The sequence below is a fragment of the Oryx dammah genome, unplaced genomic scaffold (assembly GCF_014754425.2).
Source record: "Oryx dammah isolate SB20612 unplaced genomic scaffold, SCBI_Odam_1.1 HiC_scaffold_1, whole genome shotgun sequence".
Classification (NCBI taxonomy): domain Eukaryota; kingdom Metazoa; phylum Chordata; class Mammalia; order Artiodactyla; family Bovidae; genus Oryx; species Oryx dammah.
In genome coordinates, this window is record NW_024070185.1 from 1,664,492 (window position 1) to 1,680,711 (window position 16,220).

The 16,220-nt window shown below is 48.4% G+C and overlaps 1 protein-coding gene across 6 annotated transcripts in view; it reads left to right on the top strand.

The window, feature by feature from the left end:
- The window catches only part of CLCN3 (chloride voltage-gated channel 3), a 97,171-nt gene extending 82,846 nt beyond the window's left edge, over positions 1-14,325 (top strand). For 3 of the 6 annotated variants that reach the window (XM_040228642.1, XM_040228726.1, XM_040228810.1), the window contains 3 exons: positions 3,542-3,758; positions 10,250-10,325; positions 11,687-14,325. In XM_040228642.1, coding sequence (XP_040084576.1) covers positions 3,542-3,758; positions 10,250-10,325; positions 11,687-11,845 — 452 coding nt within the window. In that variant the 3' untranslated portion in view covers positions 11,846-14,325. The remainder of the gene's footprint in view (positions 1-3,541; positions 3,759-10,249; positions 10,326-11,686) is intronic. The other 3 variants (XM_040228886.1, XM_040228956.1, XM_040229014.1) reach the window with 1 other exon arrangement.
- The last annotated feature ends 1,895 nt before the right edge of the window (positions 14,326-16,220 follow it).

Sequence of the window (16,220 nt, forward strand, 5' to 3'; positions counted from 1 at the left end):
TAAAAGATAAGACGGTGGTAAAGTTAAGAATTATTTGTACTCCCATTGATTCTGTGGATATATTTTAAAATATTTTTTATTACTGTCTTGGGAAATAAAATATTGGCATGACAGGCTTCAGGGACTTGGGGTGCCTTAGGTCTGTGAGTTATCAAACCCTTTTGTCAGAAAGCTTGGTTACATTGTGGTCTGTTGTACCATACCTTAAATGTTGATGCACATATATTTTGCTGAAGTTTTAGTTTTTGAGAAAAACAGACCTGTGCACTAGATTTTTTATGTTACAAACAACATATTATATATGATGTAATATGTAGTTTATGTATATTTATATAAACTATAGTATGTAGTTTATGTAAGATATAGTATGTAGTTTAATATATTTATATAAGATATAATATATTGTATATATATATTATATAAGATACTTCTAAAAAGACTTTAGCAAGAAAGAATGCTGGAGTAAGTCATGAGCTGTCTTGTGTCTGGAGATAGGAAAACTCAAGATTTAAAAGACCACTTTTCCCCAGATTTATTTATAAATTCTCCATTTTAATGTTATTTTCATTAAAACTTTTTTTTTAAGTCTGTGTATAGACAGTACATACACAAAGTTCAAATTCAAGAAGGTTAAACATACAGTGGAAACCTTTTACCACGACGCCACAGTCACCAGTTACCTCTACAGGCAGGCACTTGGGTGGCTGCCGCCGATTCTGTGGACAGCGTTCTGAGCTCATGTACATCAGTGTGTGTTTCCCTTCTTTTCTGCAGCAGCAGGTTGTATCGTGCGCTGCGTTGTCTCGTCTTTTCCACTGTACGGTGTGTTCCTGGGCCTCCCTCCAGACCATGTTACCTTTAGCAGCTCTAGCGCCACTGGGTGGAGGTGCCATGGAATCCATCGTGATTATAAGTCAGCTTCCACTGAGGGACGCTTAAGATGTTTCCCTTATTCTGCTGCGATAAACACTGCTTCCTCACACAGCTGATAACCTCACACAGTTGATGTTTTCTCTGTGCGCAGAAGTGGGCAAATACTGGAGATGGAGTTGTTGAGTCAGAGAGCGACACACGTGTAATTTTGTAAGATATTTTCAGACTCTTAAGTCGTGGTTCTGCCACATGCCCTCACCAGGAGTGAACAGTAGTTTACTGTGTTCACGTTTAGTCCACATGGAGAGACATGCCTCCTGCCTTTTTGGGTCCAGAATGTATTAGTAAGGCTGAATGTTGTGTGGTCTCTTTAAAATGAAGCACAGGACTTCCCCGGTGGCCCAGTGGTTAAGACTGCATGCTGCTAGTTCAGGGGCCCCAGGTTTGATCCCTGGTCAGGGAACTAGATCCCACATACCCTGTGCTGCGACCAAAAGGCTAATAAAGAAGTAAATAAAAAGCAAAATGAAGCATGTATTTAACAGTACTTCTAGTGTGAATGGAATCGTCTTTTCTGTTTTCCACCTTAGGGTGTAAAAGTGGGCCTGCTCCTTTCCGTTTGTGTACTAGGAACTGTGGGTTTTACAGGGAGACTGTGCATGTGTGAGAACTTGAATGCCGTGGACAGAGTGCGTAGGGTCAGAACGGTGCGGGCAGGGGCAGGCTGCCCCCTCGCCGCACGGCTCTCCCGCCCCCTCAGGAGCTTCTGTGCCGAGTAAAACTTTAGCGCACCTGGGGGAGACCCTGCTCAGGCTATCCCCACAGCAGGGTTACCAACCCCAGACCGTGAAATGGTGCTTACTCAGGAATCCGAACGCTGGTCCCTTGACCAGTCTCTTGTGTATCTCTTTGTAGGAGTTCAAATGAGCCTTGTACCTGCTCAGGTAGTTGAAACACCATGCTATGAATATAGAGACCTGTTTGCTTCCTAAATTAATACAAGTAAGCCTCCTCCTGGAAGTGTAACTCTACATCTGCATGCACTCCTTAAAAAAGAGGGAGTCATGTCAAAACTCAGATGATTTCTGCTTCAAAGGCCTTGAATAACATTCAAAAACAATTGTTTTTTTTTTTCCAAAAACCAAATCTAGGAGATGTCCTGGCACTTAGTATGTGTTCAGTAGGTGTGCTTGTGTCAGTAATGCCTGCCTTCATATAAAAGTGGTGTTCTTCAGACCACACATTAGAGTCCCAGATGGACTCCCTAGGTGCGTGCCTCTGGGTCCTGTAGTGAGGGCTGTCTCCTTGCTTGTGCAGGTATAAAGGCCCATAGTTCCAGGAAAAAAGTAAATGAATTACAGTCATCAATAGCGTTTTTCTAAACTCTTCTGGGACTGTTTTATCGTTGGATGTATATTTAAGCAGTCTTTCTGCTTGTTGCACTGATGGTATAATATGTGCTCAGTTAAGGTTTCAGGCTGACCATTGAGGTTAGCTTTATAAAGCACTCGGAATGACTGTCATTCATGACGGGCCAGTAACCTGATGCTTCCTTGGGCTGACAGCAGCTCAGCAAGCATTTTTCCGAAGTCATTTATGTCAGTTGCTGAGGGGATTTCTCCTCCCCTGTGTCTTCCTCATGCTTTCAAGGTGTGTTCGGGAGTCCCAGTGTTAGAACCCTGCTGGGCGTTACTGCACAGTGAAGCCGGGCCTTAGTGATCGAAAGGAGTGGAAAGGGTTGCAGCTTGTGTCTACGAACTGTGCTCACTGTTCACGCAGGACTGATGCTTAGTATGTTTGTTTAAATGTTTTTGTAGCAAAATTTCTGTTCAAAATAATGTTCAGTGTGACAGATACCAAATGTGTACACAGTTTTGAATTCACACTGACTGAGCAGCAGGAACACGAGCGTTTTCATTTTCGCTGTGTATGCGCTCCCTTTTGTGGATTTCCTCCTCCCGCCCCGTGGTCTGCGTCCTTCCTCGGCAGTGCTCTGCCTCCTGGCCACGTCCTGTCTTGCACATTGAGAGGTGGCAGAGGAAGCAAACACGAGGCGGGAGCACCGGCAGCCGGGCCCCAGGAGCAGGAATTCACGGTCTTCACAAATAAGCCCTGAAAGTTGGCCGATGTCCTTCGGGAATGTGACTGTATGAATAGTTTCACTGCACCTCATGGCTCACTGGGAGCATTAAGCTTGAATGCCAGAAAAGAGAACGAACTAGCTGGTTCACAGCAGGGGACAGACAGTGCGGTCCTAGCAGGAGGCTGGAGTTCTCTGTGGATCCAGCAAGGGCGGGCCCTGGACGGGAGGCTCCCTTAGTGAGGGCTCTCTCATTGCTTGGGCAGGTGTCAAGTCCCATGGTCCCAGCAGGCTTCCTGGTCCGTCAGAGTTAGACAGCAGCAACGAAATCATGCCGTGCTAATGATTACACCAAAAATATTTTATTTGCACAAAGATGATTTGTTATTAGTGGATTCTGATTCTGTTGAGCACAGGAGATCGTGAAATAGCTTTTCAGTGGGTTTTTTTCTTGGTTAGGAAGAGAGGAAAAAATGAAGAGGTCAGAATATGTTTGTTTATCATTTTAAGTCTGTGAATAAGCAGGTCGCCATTAAAACAGAAGGAGCCGTGTCAGTGTGTAATGGGTGGTCTTCTCTGTCTCTGCAGAAAGTGCCCGGAAAAAGCAGGAGGGGATTGTGGGCAGCTCGCGCGTGTGCTTCGCGCAGCACACCCCGTCCCTGCCGGCCGAGAGCCCCCGGCCACTGAAGCTCCGCAGCATCCTGGACATGAGCCCGTTCACGGTGACAGACCACACGCCCATGGAGATCGTGGTGGACATCTTCCGGAAGCTGGGCCTGCGCCAGTGCCTCGTCACGCACAACGGGTGGGTGTGTCCCCCTCCCGTGCGGGGCCCTCAGGGTCGGGCGAGGGGAGCCCAGCCAGGCCCCCAGGGGAGGTCTGCCGTTCGGGGTCAGCCCCTCAAAATCCCACTTACCAAGCGTGGGCGAAGTGTCGACTGCCAGGTCTCTGCTGAACCAGGAGCACTTCAGGGCTGCAGGGAGGCGATGTGCCCTAGGGGGTCGTGGAGGGCCTGGGGGCCTCCAAGCTGACGGGTCCCTTTTCGGGGAGCAGTGGACCCCACTTCATGGAGCATTGCAGCGGCCTGTTCGTGGAGATATTTCATGGTCAGAGTGTCTGTCTCTAGGACAGTAATAACTTTCTGAATAGCTGGCTGTTTACTATTTGATTTATTGTGTGGTGAGAGAAATTGTGTATAATTAGACAAAGTTGGTGGATTAGCTGAAAGCCTTTTGCAAATGCTCTGTTTCCATTTTTCTTCAGTCTCCATCTGCAAATCCTGTGAACACAGTGCTGGCAGATAAACACTTATGTATTTAAAATGCACACATTGGTTTTTCTCCCCTTCTCACATAACCTGGCCGTGTTTCTCCACATGGGAGTTTGGGGAAGTATGGTCTGGTGGGAGTTGGGGAGCAGGGAGACGCTGCGCCTCTGGCCCTGGCGCCAGCCTGCTGCCTGGCGCTGCTCCCCGCTCTCGGGCCTGCGGTGTGCCTCCCTGCCGCCCTTTCTCCCCGGCCCCCGGGTTCCCACCACGCTGTTCTTTCTGCTTGGAGCCTGCACCTGAAGGCTGAAGACAGCGAGGCTGGGTGAAGTAGGTGGGGCGGTTTCCCCGCACCATGTGAGACTGCTGGAGACTCTGCACATGAGAGGACCTGGTGGTCCCACAGCCATCCTGCACAGACAGAACAGGCAGGCCCTCTCTAGGGGACGGCAGGAGGAGGGCACCTCCGGCTGCAGCGCCCCCGCGGCCCCTCTGGATGAAGGTGGTCATCCATGTGGGAAGCTGTGCCCAGGCCCGTGGTCAGCACAGGTAGTCAGGGAGCAGTAGCCTCCCAGCTCAGAAGTCCTGCCTCTTGCTGTTTGATGTGATTGTTGACCAGTAGAGTCCATCTCTTTCTTTGTGATTTCTTTTGTTTGTTTGTTTTTGGCCATACCGTGTGGTATGTGAGATCTCAGTTCCCCAACCAGGGATGGGACCCATGCCCTCTGCATTGGCAGTAGAGTCTTCAACACTGGATCACCAGGAAAGTGCCTTGATTTCTTGGACAATGTATTAGCCCGTAAGGGTCTGGAATACAAAAAGAAGCTAGAGAGCGTGACTCATGGCTAGTATTTGCACTGTGCTGGGCTGCCGGCTGTGGGGTCTCACAGAGTCGGACACGACTGAAGTGACTTAGCAGCAGCAGCGGCAGCCACTGAAGGTACCTCCAGGAAGCAGGGAGGAATCGATGGAGGGATGAGCTCTTGATCAAGGGCAGGGAGTTCTCTTTTCGTTTTTTCCAAGATAAGGGTTTTCTTTTTATTATATGATAGAATCCAGGTACAGGTAGTTGCTGGGAATGGTGGTGGGTTCAGGGTGTCCAGAACAAAGTCCCTGGGGCTTCCTTGGCTCTCTGTGGTTGCTCTGAGCTTGTAGGACGGCTGGTCAGCTCAGAGTGTTGCAGGCTTACTGGTGCCATCTCTGTCGGCTCTTCCTCCGAGGAGTTCTCCACAGAGACCTACCCTGCAACTTCCGCTTACATAGTGCCCACCAGAATGGTGCCATGTGGCCTCTAGATGCAAGCGTTGTTGCATAATTTAATATTTAAAACTCTTAAGAGTGTGCTAGTAATGGAGAGGTTGAGAATTGACATCAGGTAGTCTAGACTCCTTGGGCAACTAAAATACTCATCTGTACACACTCTTTCTGCCACATCGTAACCCTTATCCTTCTTATGAAAGAGCTCCATGGTCTTCCTCAGCCACTGCATCCGGCTTGATGTTCACAGTCCAAAGTGTCTTTAGCCTCGAAGGAATGTTCACTCTTCTGGAAACCAAAGGGCAAGTTTTCTGGTTCAGATGCCCTCAGACTGCATTGATGAGAAATAACAAAACAACCACAATAATACTGCTCACGAAAGGGGAGAACAGGAAATATGTAGTAGTCAGTGTGATAACAGTGAGCAAATGATGGTGGGCAGGATGCCGAGAGCTTACAGCCTTACCAAGGGTTATTGTCAGTTCATTGTCCTGCCTTCTAGTTGACTGTAACCATTCTCTACAAAGAATATTCAGTGAACATTCGTATGCACTAATTTACATATGCATAGCTGAAGAAGAAGCAGGGAGAAATAGCTGAGAGAAATATCAATAACCTCAGATACACAGATGATGCCACCTTTATGGCGAAGAACTTAAGAGCCTCTTGATGAAAGTGAAAGAGGAGAGTTGAAAAGCTGGCTTAAAACTCAGCATTAAAAAAACTAAGATCATGGCATCTGGTCCCTTCACTTCGTGGGAAATAGATGGGGAAACAATGGAAACAGTGACAGACTTTATTTTCCTGGACTCCAAAATCACTGCAGATGGTGACTGCAGCCATGAAATTAAATGATGCTTGCTCCTTGGAAGAAAAGCTATGACCACCCTAGAGAGCATATTAAAAAGCAGAGACATTACTTTGCCAACAAAGGTCCGTCTAGTCAAAGCTATGGTTTTTCCAGTAGTCGTGTATGGATGTGAGTTGGACTGTGAAGAAGGCTGAGCGCCAAAGAATTGATGCTTTTGAACTGTGGTGATGGAGAAGACTTGAGAGTCCCTTGGACTGCAGGGAGATCCAACCAGTCCATCCTAAAGGAAATCAGTCCTGAATATTCATTGGAAGGACTGATGCTGAAGCTGAAGCTCAAATACTTTGGCCACCTGATACAAAGAACTGACTCATTGGAAAAGACCCTGATGCTGGAAAAGATTGAGGGCAGGAGGAGAAGGGGACGACAGAGGATGAGATGGTTGGATGGCATCACCGACTTGATGGGCATGAGCAAGCTGCGGCAGTTGGTGATGGACAGGGAAGCCTGGCATGCTGTAGTCCATGGGGTCGCAAAGAGTCAACACGAGTGAGTGACTGAACAAAACTGATATGAAGAATCAAGTCCTAAAAGTGAAAAGTTTGAAAGTTAATGCACTGAAGATTTAATAGATATTTTCACATTATCCTATAAAATAATTTACCTTCAGTATTAAAGTGCTCATGTTTTGAAGTGTCTCTTTTCAGTATAAAGAATCTCATGGTCCCATGTGTGGCATGATGACACTTGCAGTTTCTGTTGTTTATCACATAGTGATATCGCTGCATTTGAATGTTTGAATTTTAGTTTTTAAACCAGCATCCCATGTTTGAAAAGCCATGTTTGTGTGTGTATATATATGATGACTGAGTTGACTCATTTTCACTTAGTAACTAGTTGTCAAATATGACTGAGTGGACTGCTAAGGCTGGTTTATGTGCCTCATACTTGAGGAGTCATGGCATCAGACCATGAGTTTATGTAGCTACAGGCATGTGGTTTGGCCTCCTAGGGTATTTGGCACTAAATTTTGCACATGGTTGGTTTTCTGCAAATATTAGTTGATTTGTGTATTTTTCATGTTCATGATTAGTTGCTTCACATTAAGATTTTTCTCCTCTCCAACTCACTGTGGGGGAGAAAAGCAGATTCTCACAGCTTTCCTCTTAAATCCCTTCCCTAAAATGAGACTTTTTGAGGTTTTCTAAGGATTAGTTTTGTCCCATTTATTTTAGTGTAACCATAGGGAAATGAGAAAGTAGGGGGAAATCCTCCCACTTGGGGTTTCCTCCAGTTAACAGGCATCAGCTGGATTGAGGTTGAGAGAAGCAGTAGCTCCAGAAAGGCTGGGGCAGGAAGGCTGGGGACTGGGGTGAGCTGCTTGTCGGCTGTCACATAAACCAGACCAGGTAAAACGACCCAGGTAAACCTGGGTTTGTTTAGGTGGGGCATATCTTGTAGTTACTGATGTGTCGTCAGAAATCTGGATTTTACGTTACATTATTTTACAACTAATGAAAGATAAATGGCCATCAACCAAACAGGTCTATTTGGTGTGCAGCCTCCAGGTTTATAACTGGTGTGCAAGGCGGTTTTACCCTCAGGCTTATCTTCAGTGATGGGCAGGGTGTTGGATGATCAGATATCAGAGATACTGATGGGAAAAGAGATGTATGTCAGCAAAATAGCTGTTTTCTTCTGTTTAGGGTTGTTTAAAGAATAATGGTACCAAACTTCATTGTTTAAAAGCTTAATAAGTAGACGCTAAATGGAGTACCTTTTCGAAAGCCTTACGGGTGGGGGGTGGTCCCTTTAGTAATGAACGGCTCAGTCGGAAGCCAGGCCAGTCGTCCTCAACTCTGACCTGCTCCGTGTTGCTCTCTGTGCCTCCCGTGGCTGGTCCTCCCAAGTCGTGACCAGTGGGCGTGTCCTGGTGCAGTCCTGCTGAAGCACGTCACAGGCCGCGGCGCTCATCACCGCCGTGCACTCTGCTGACCGTGCCAGGTTGTTGAGCGGCACAGGTGCTAGAGAGGAGTGAATGGGGAGGCGCTGGTCAGGGCGGACAGCTCAGGTTCTAGCTTGACCCTGCCTTTTCGTAAGAGAGCTTGGGGTGGGAGGTGCCGTGATTACCTTTTCCTTATTTTTGTCCTTCAAGGAAAATAGGTTGATATAAGAAGAGAGCGCGTGTCTTCTGCATTTTAGTGGAGAGTCTCATGGTCAACATGTTACAGTTTCATACTGAGTCCTTAGAGGTGGAAAACAGCTGTGTGTTTGGGGGAAGAAGACTTGAGGAATCCAGACCTGCAAATGAAAGGAGAAAGCGAGGTTGGGGGGCGGGTCTTGCCCATGTTTCTTGTTCTGATAAGCAGAGTCTCAGAATCCTTCCGCTTTGGTGGAACCAGCAGGACGCTCACAGGAGCTGCTCAGAATGAGTTCTGTGGCCATGTGGGTCAGGAAAGTGTTGGATCAGATGCTGTAGAGCTTTCTTTACTGTGGAGCTTCGTACACGGGGCGGACAGTAAACATGGTTTTCCAAACGTGTACCTTTGGGGGAGGAAACTGGGGGCCAGAGGGGCTCCTGGGCCTAGTGTTTCTGGACACAGATACCTTGGGGCAGGGTGCTGGTCGGGCCTTATTGCTCTTACAGCGTTGTGCGCCCCAAGGAACAAAATCATCTTTTACGGGAGTCAGATTTTGCATTGATTTCCCCCAGACTTCTGAAATTAATAAAGCGATACTGAGTTTGTCCTTATTACTCTGAAATCTCTTTTCTCCAGTAACTAAAGAGAGGAAACATATGTATTTCCTCCTTTTATGGCTGTTACTTTGTAAATACAAAGATTACTTTATAAATGTATAAGTTTGCCATTTTGTCCTTAATAAATGCATTGCATACCAGGAGGTTTGGCAGAGCTTACTAACTTAGTAACTGAAATTAATCATTGTATGTAATTAGGTAGAGAAGAACGAGTAAGAATTAAACTGAGGTTCTTTTACTTAATGTCAAGACGCTCACTTTTCTTGATTCCAACTATAGATGCAGGTGAATTGGTGACTATTTCTCTTAGAACTGAGTGGGTGCTTATTTTATGTGGGCATGTTCTGAGCTATTGGAGGGAGACGTGCTCCCACGCTCTGAGAACTGTTCAGCTTCTCTTTGTTCTTAAGGATAAGTGCATCGTTGTAAAAGATGAAAAGACATTTGCAAAGAAGCATTTTTTGCCTCTCCCAGTCCCTTCCCTGCCTGCTTCCTGCTCATCCCTCCCCGGGGGCCTTCCCTGCCCCATGACTGACCGCTGTATAAGCGGCCTCCTGTGGGCCCAGAGCTCTTGACTGAGCAGGTCCCCTGCTGACGTTCGTTCTTCAGGAAGCCTGGGTGGTCTGAGGCGGTGCGACACAGAACTGACCCAGCCCGATGGCAGGGTGTCCAGTCACCCTGCACGGTGTGCTGGAGGGCTTCCAGAATTTAAAGATGAAAGATTTTTAAGGTTCTCAGCACCCATTGTGTATACCCTCATAGACTGGAGTTGAATTTATTGACTTCCATTATAAAGGTGGATGCAGTGAGGAGGGCCGGGGGCTGGCCCTTCAGGAATGAGAAGCACTTTCCTCTGTGGAAAGAACATGAAGCTACAGTTCAGAGTTGTGCAGCTCTGTACTGATGGCATTTCTTTGAAATTTTTTTGGAGTCATCTTCATTTTGAGCTTTTATAATCTTGATTTTTTTTTTAATAATCTTGATTTTTAATTTAAGAAGGACAGCTGCCTACCAGTATTTAAAGTAGGATCACATCACATGCAAAAGCCAGTAGAAGTAATGCACTGGTACCTGGGGTTTCATAGCACTTGTGTGTGTATTTTTCTGAAGCCCTTCGCGTCTTAGCTCTTTCTCGCCCTCTGAGTCGTGATGGTAGGACCCCTCCCCGAGTCCCCGCAGTCATCAGCATCACGTGGTCTGTTGCAGGAGCCTCTTGGGGATCATCACCAAGAAGAACATGGTAGCGCACCTGGAGGAGCTGACGCGGCACGCCGAGCCCCTGGTGATCACGCGGCTGCTCCCCAGACCGGGCGGGGGGTGGCTCCGTGCCCGTGCCTCCCCTGTCAGGCTAGCTAGACCTTTCCTCCTCCTCACGCGGAGGTGTGTGCACACCCTGCCCTGGGAAGCAGCAGCCCCACCTCCTGGCCACCAGAGCCTCTCCTTGGCTTTAGGACTGAAGGCAGTGTGGTCTGTACAATCCTACAGCAGATACCCCCACTCCACCCAGGAGCCCCCCCCCCCAAGCCCGTCCCTGTCTTTCTTCCCTGGTCTTGGCTGTGTCGTGGGGAGTCTAACCCCACATGTGCACACGTGGTGTTACCCAGCTCAGTGGCCCGCCCGCCCCACACCCCCTCAGATCCCGGGGCCTGGGCTCCAGCACCCTCTGTAGGCTGTTTCTAGAGTGTGGGCAGCGGCTGAGGGTCATGTGTGGTGACTGTACCTGGCCATGGGTCCCAGTGGAGTCGTGACTAAAGAGGATTTCGAGTTCTCTGCTAAGTTGTCTGGCTCTGGCAGTCTCACGCTGGGCTCTCTTGCCTGTGGTTGTTAGCCCTTCGTGAGGCCTGTCCCTGTAGACTTCAGTCCAGCACTGCTCTCCATGCATCCTTTTTGAAGAAACCACTGGCCAGAAAAATAAGTAACTACTCATCCCTTCTGCTTTCTGCTTCATCTGTAATCTTCTAGGACTGCTTCTTGATTTTTTTTTTTTAACCTATCTTTTAATGTAAGCGTTAACAACTCAGACTTTCATAAAAGCACTGTACCTTTTTTGACTAAAATCAGAAAAGGAAGGCATTGATGACTATAGAAGAAACTTGGGTCATCCTAGAGATTTATTCTTGGGATTCTGAAGTTTGGGATTGAAATTCTGTGTTGACCATTTTAAGTGCATTTTACCTGAATTGTATGTGCTTTCATGAAGATTTGGCATACAGCTGGGCGCTCTTTAAATCAGTTTTTTTAGACAGTTAATTTTGGCTTTAAGGAAAAGTGCTCTCTAAAGGGGACTTGGTCATTATGTTCTCTTCTCTCTCGGGCTGGTGGGAAGGAGCTGTCCTTCTCAGGTGCGCTCAGCGCCCCTTGTGCATTCTGCTCTCTCACGCGCTGCTCACGTGACTCAGAGGCTCCGCCTCCGCGGTCCGGTGCTCAGTCTCAGGGCAGGGATACTGAGCGGTTAGGGCTGTCATGCCCGATACCTCCGAGCATGGCTGCTGGGTGTTAAGTTACTTGACCAAGATGCTTTTTGAAAATACAGACTCGGGCTCATTGCTTTGCTCTCCTTCTGTCAGCCGAAAGGATTTAGCTGTGGGTTTAGCTTCTCCTTTCCCTTGCTTTTAACGGCAACCTTCTGCTTGTCCTTTTCAGACGCCTCCTTGGTATCATCACAAAAAAAGACATCCTCCGTCATATGGCCCAGACGGCAAACCAAGACCCCGCCTCCATCATGTTCAACTGAGCCCCGCGGCGGAGGAGGGGGAGGAGGACGGGGAGGAGGCCTGCCTGCTCAGCAGCAGCTCGCTCTGATCCGGAGGCAGGACCGGCGGCGGCGGGCTCCTGCGGCGGGTTTGCCGACGCTGCTGTGGCGGGGCGAGGGGCGGCAGAGGCGGCTGGGCCTCCCCGCCGGCGCCTGCGAGCAGCCGCGGGGCCGTCCCAGCCGTGCGCTCAGCCCTGGAGGCGGCCTTGACCCGACCCCGCCCTCTCTGGCCCTGCAGGGAGGCCTGCAGGCTCCGGGTCAGAAGGGATCGCCCTGAATTGAGCCATCTCTAAGACTGCAAGTTCTTGCCCACCGCCCCCCCCCCTTTTTTTAATCAAAACTATTGTGTTTAACTCCTGAACCGTACAGGTAAAGCATTACCTTTCTACATTCCGGACAAGCTTCTTCCTCTCCTCTCCCCTCCCCCGCGAGCTGTCACCAAGCCTCTGAGAGTGGTGTGCACGTGGGGAGCAGTCCTTTCTCATATTGAGATGTGCGTGGTCTTACCGGGATCTCGTCACAGGGAGGGAGTGGGTGCTGTGTCCCCACACGAGGTGCTTGGGGCAAGCCCGGTACCACAGCCCGGGCGAGGCGCCGCGGAAGCTCTGCGGGGGGAGGGGTTCAGCATCCACCACAGGGGACTTGACTGGTAAGGATGGACGGTTTTCTTCTTGCTTTTCTCACCTTCTCTGACTTGATGGATAATGTGAACTGGTCTTAACGCAGATTTTTCTGTTTCTAAAACTCCTATAACACAAGTACCATTGAGCGTAAGGAAATGCTGCTGCTTTGATAGTGACAAGAAGGAAGTGTTGTGTCGGGCTGCACCTGCTATGAGTCGCATGTTTAAACACTGGAAACTTCTTTTTCTTGAAATTAGATCAGTCTTTTTTTTTTTTTTTTCCCTTTCCTTAAGGTATTTTACTGCTGACACTGAAGAAGAAATGTAATTCATAACTTGCACTAAATGTATATTTCTTTCTTAAAAATTTACCATTCTTATTTATATTTTTATGGATTAAAATTTATAAAATACAGATCAGTTAATATCACACTTAAATACTTTTACCTTTTTAATGTGATTTTTATAGACTAACTCAAACTTAGAAATACGGAGATATGAACAAAGTTTACAGTGGGAACGAGGGTCTAAGATGTGGTGTGGTTGTTTCTTTGTGATCACACGTGTATGGAAACCTTTTCTCATCTCTCACTGCCATCCTCTGGGTTGTGTTTCCGGCTTGTCCATTTTGACTCATTAACTGGAAGCTGAAACACTATGTATCGTTTCGCAGATTAAAAGTTAAATAGTGTTAACCTTAAAAAAAAAACCAGAAAATAGAATGGCAGAGGTAGCAGTTAAAATGTTGATCTGAACAGAACTTGTAAATCTTCATGGAGGTCATGTCCAGGTGTCCAGTGACATTTTGAATCCACACTGCACTTTTTTGCACAGTGGGCTGAAAATGTACTGGATGTGTTTGGAATTTGGGGTTTTGGAAAATACCTGTCTTAATCATGGTCTCAATTCACATCAGCAAAGGCAGTTCACGTGAAGCACTGGCCTGAAAATTCTGGATTATGACTCTTGGGAGGCAAAATGAATTTTTAGAGACAGACATTTTTCTGAAACACATCTTGCAATGAGCTGTTTTTGTATTTTGGAAGTGATTGTTCACCTCTTGATTCTTAATAAACCTGTAAGGTCTGGGAGATCACAGAAGATCTTTATGAAGCTGAGGATTTATAAGATCTCAAAGCCATATTAGAACGACCATTGAGAGGTGAGCAGACGTTGGGAATTCCACGACACCTGAGCTTTGCTCTGCCTGCAGTTAGTGTTTTGTCCTGTTTCCCCCTTCCGGCCACCTCCGCACTTGCTTCCCAGCGTGTGGAGACAGCCCTTCCTGAACCACGGTCAGCTGGTCTCCTCTCAACCTCTCGTCCATGCGTTTGCCCGAGGCCCAGTGAGCGTGCGGGCTCCGTGGCCGCACCGCGTCACATGTGGCGTCACACATGGTGTGTTTTGTCTCCCTCGTTGCCTTTCCGATTTTGGGTCCTGCTTCACACTGACATCCCGGGCGGATGCCGATTCTCTCCTCAGTGTGTGCCCTTCCTGCTGAGATGCAGGGGAGGCAGGCTGTGCCTCCAGCACGCTCGTGGTTGTGTCTGTCACTCCATTCCACTTTTCCTTTTGGTATGTTGGGTGTGTCTGCGTCTCAGCCCAACGAGGGGAGTTGGAGACCATGCGGTGGAAGTGCCTGGCCCAGTGGAGCGCAGGCGGAGCCTCATTGGAGTACCTTTTCTGAGAAGGTATGATGAGAATGGGCAGGGTGTCAGCATCTCTTCTCCTTAATAATTGTGTTCAGTTCTGACTCATGAATGCCTAGTTTGTTCATCTGCGATGTTGCCTAGAGCTGTATTTATCTGTTTATTTATACTAGTGTAGTAAAGCTGCATATCATTACAGTACAAATGGTGACTGTGATGAGTCAATCAGAAAACCTATTAAAATCTATATGACAACATGTGGTTTTTTGGCCTTTGATTCCCTCGGTCACCGTGCCCCGGGGTCACGGCCGCTGTGTGTCATGTGTCTGGGGCACCCAGCGTGCAGCCCCCCGGGGTGTCTTGCGTCTCTCGGGCTTCGAGGCAGTGCTGTCCTTGGCAAGCAGTTGTGGGGACCCGGCAGACCCCAGGGTGACGGCAGGGTGTGTGTACCAGCACGCATGTGGGTGCAGGGACCACACACCTCAAAGGAGACAGGTAAGTCACTTGCAGACTGTGTTTCTGAGAACAAGCACAGAGGTTTGCAAACAGAACTGCCTATGGGGAGGGGAGACACACTCTTTGCAGCGGTATCCGTGGCGTCCAGGGAGTGAGCCTGGTCCTGACACACCCAGGATACCTTGTTTGTTGCTCTCGTGCTGTTCACTCGACTGATCACCAAGTGTGCTCCTGGGACTGCTGGGCACGAGCATCAGATGCTGGTACACGTCATGAATTGGTGTTGCGGTTGTCGAACACGTGTTTATGTGATCCTGGGGAGCCTCATGCTGTCCTGGTCAGTGTCTGGGCAGAAATCCCCCAGCTTGGGGGAGAGGGGCACGACATGGCCTCAGGGGTAGGGATGCTGGTCGTGAGTGATGAGGTGGGGGGAGGTGTGAGTGCACAGCGGGCTGACAAGGCTTCTCGTGGGGGCGGGGGCAGGAGCACCTGTCCCCAGGTGGGACCCACTGGCAGGTGAGGACACCAGGTAGGTCTTGGCGCTGGAGGGACGAGGGCAGGGGCTTGGCAGGGTTAGGGTGTCAGCTGGCTTGTCTGCATGCGCAGGACTTCCAGGTGCCAGGGAGCAGAAAGCTCTGCACTGGTGCCACGGGGTGACTCCATGTGGACACAGATGGGAGTGCTGTCTTGGGTGAGGTTTCACTGCTTCCACTTTCTTCTTGGCTGGATCATTTTACACATGCTTGAGAAGTTGTATGGAAGAGTTTGTAAGCTCCAGGTGTGAGCTTAGCTAAGTCTGAGTTGGGTAATGGTTTTGTTAAATTGCGTGAAGCTGCTTTTATTCATGAAAGAACCCAGGTACTGGGTGAAAATGAACAGGAAGCCAGGTGGCATCCGGAAGCCACAGTGGCCTCTGGAAAGGACCTGAAAATGTCTGGTGAGATTTCAAAGGACCAGGCCTCCAGAGCAGGAAGGAGGTAAGAAGGGGAGGTTTGGTGTCGGGGTGGCAGGAGCTCGCTCTTGAACGACCAAGTCTCAGTCCTTGGAAGGCCGGCCCCTCCCAAAATGTGTGACCAACCCTCGGACACAGCTGCTGGCCACGGAGCCTGGCAGTGTCTTCACAAGCCTGTTGTCAGGAAGCCCTGCTCACAGCTGTAGTCTTCACACTGTAACTGCTGTGTTCCTGGCACTGGTGCCCACACCCTGTTCGGTTCTGATCTACTAAGCCTTCCAATGATGTGCACAGAGGTGTGCGAGGAGTGGATGGTAAGCTGAATTGTGTTTTTTTTCCCTTTCATTTATTCCTTGATAAATAATCCTGTTGAAATCTGTAATACTAAATCACAAGAAGGCAAATTTAGAAAACTTAAATTTGAGGTGGTTGTATCAACAAGTAGCACAGTTAAAGGAATCGAGAATTTCTAGCCAGCTTGAGTCGTTTTAATGGAAGGTACGCTTGAGATTAAGGTAAATGCATTAACAACTATTTCTAAATACTTCTGTAATATTAACAAGGACCTTAGAAATTAAATAAATCTGTGGAAAGAGCTCAAGTGCTGCTTCGAAGGTTAGACTATGTTTTAACACCCTGTACAGTGTTGGGTTTTTAATACAAAGTACTTGGCATTCAGACGCCCCTGGGACCTGCAGGTACAGCTCAGGGAAGGGACTGCATCAGAGCCTGTGCCCTCTGTCAGC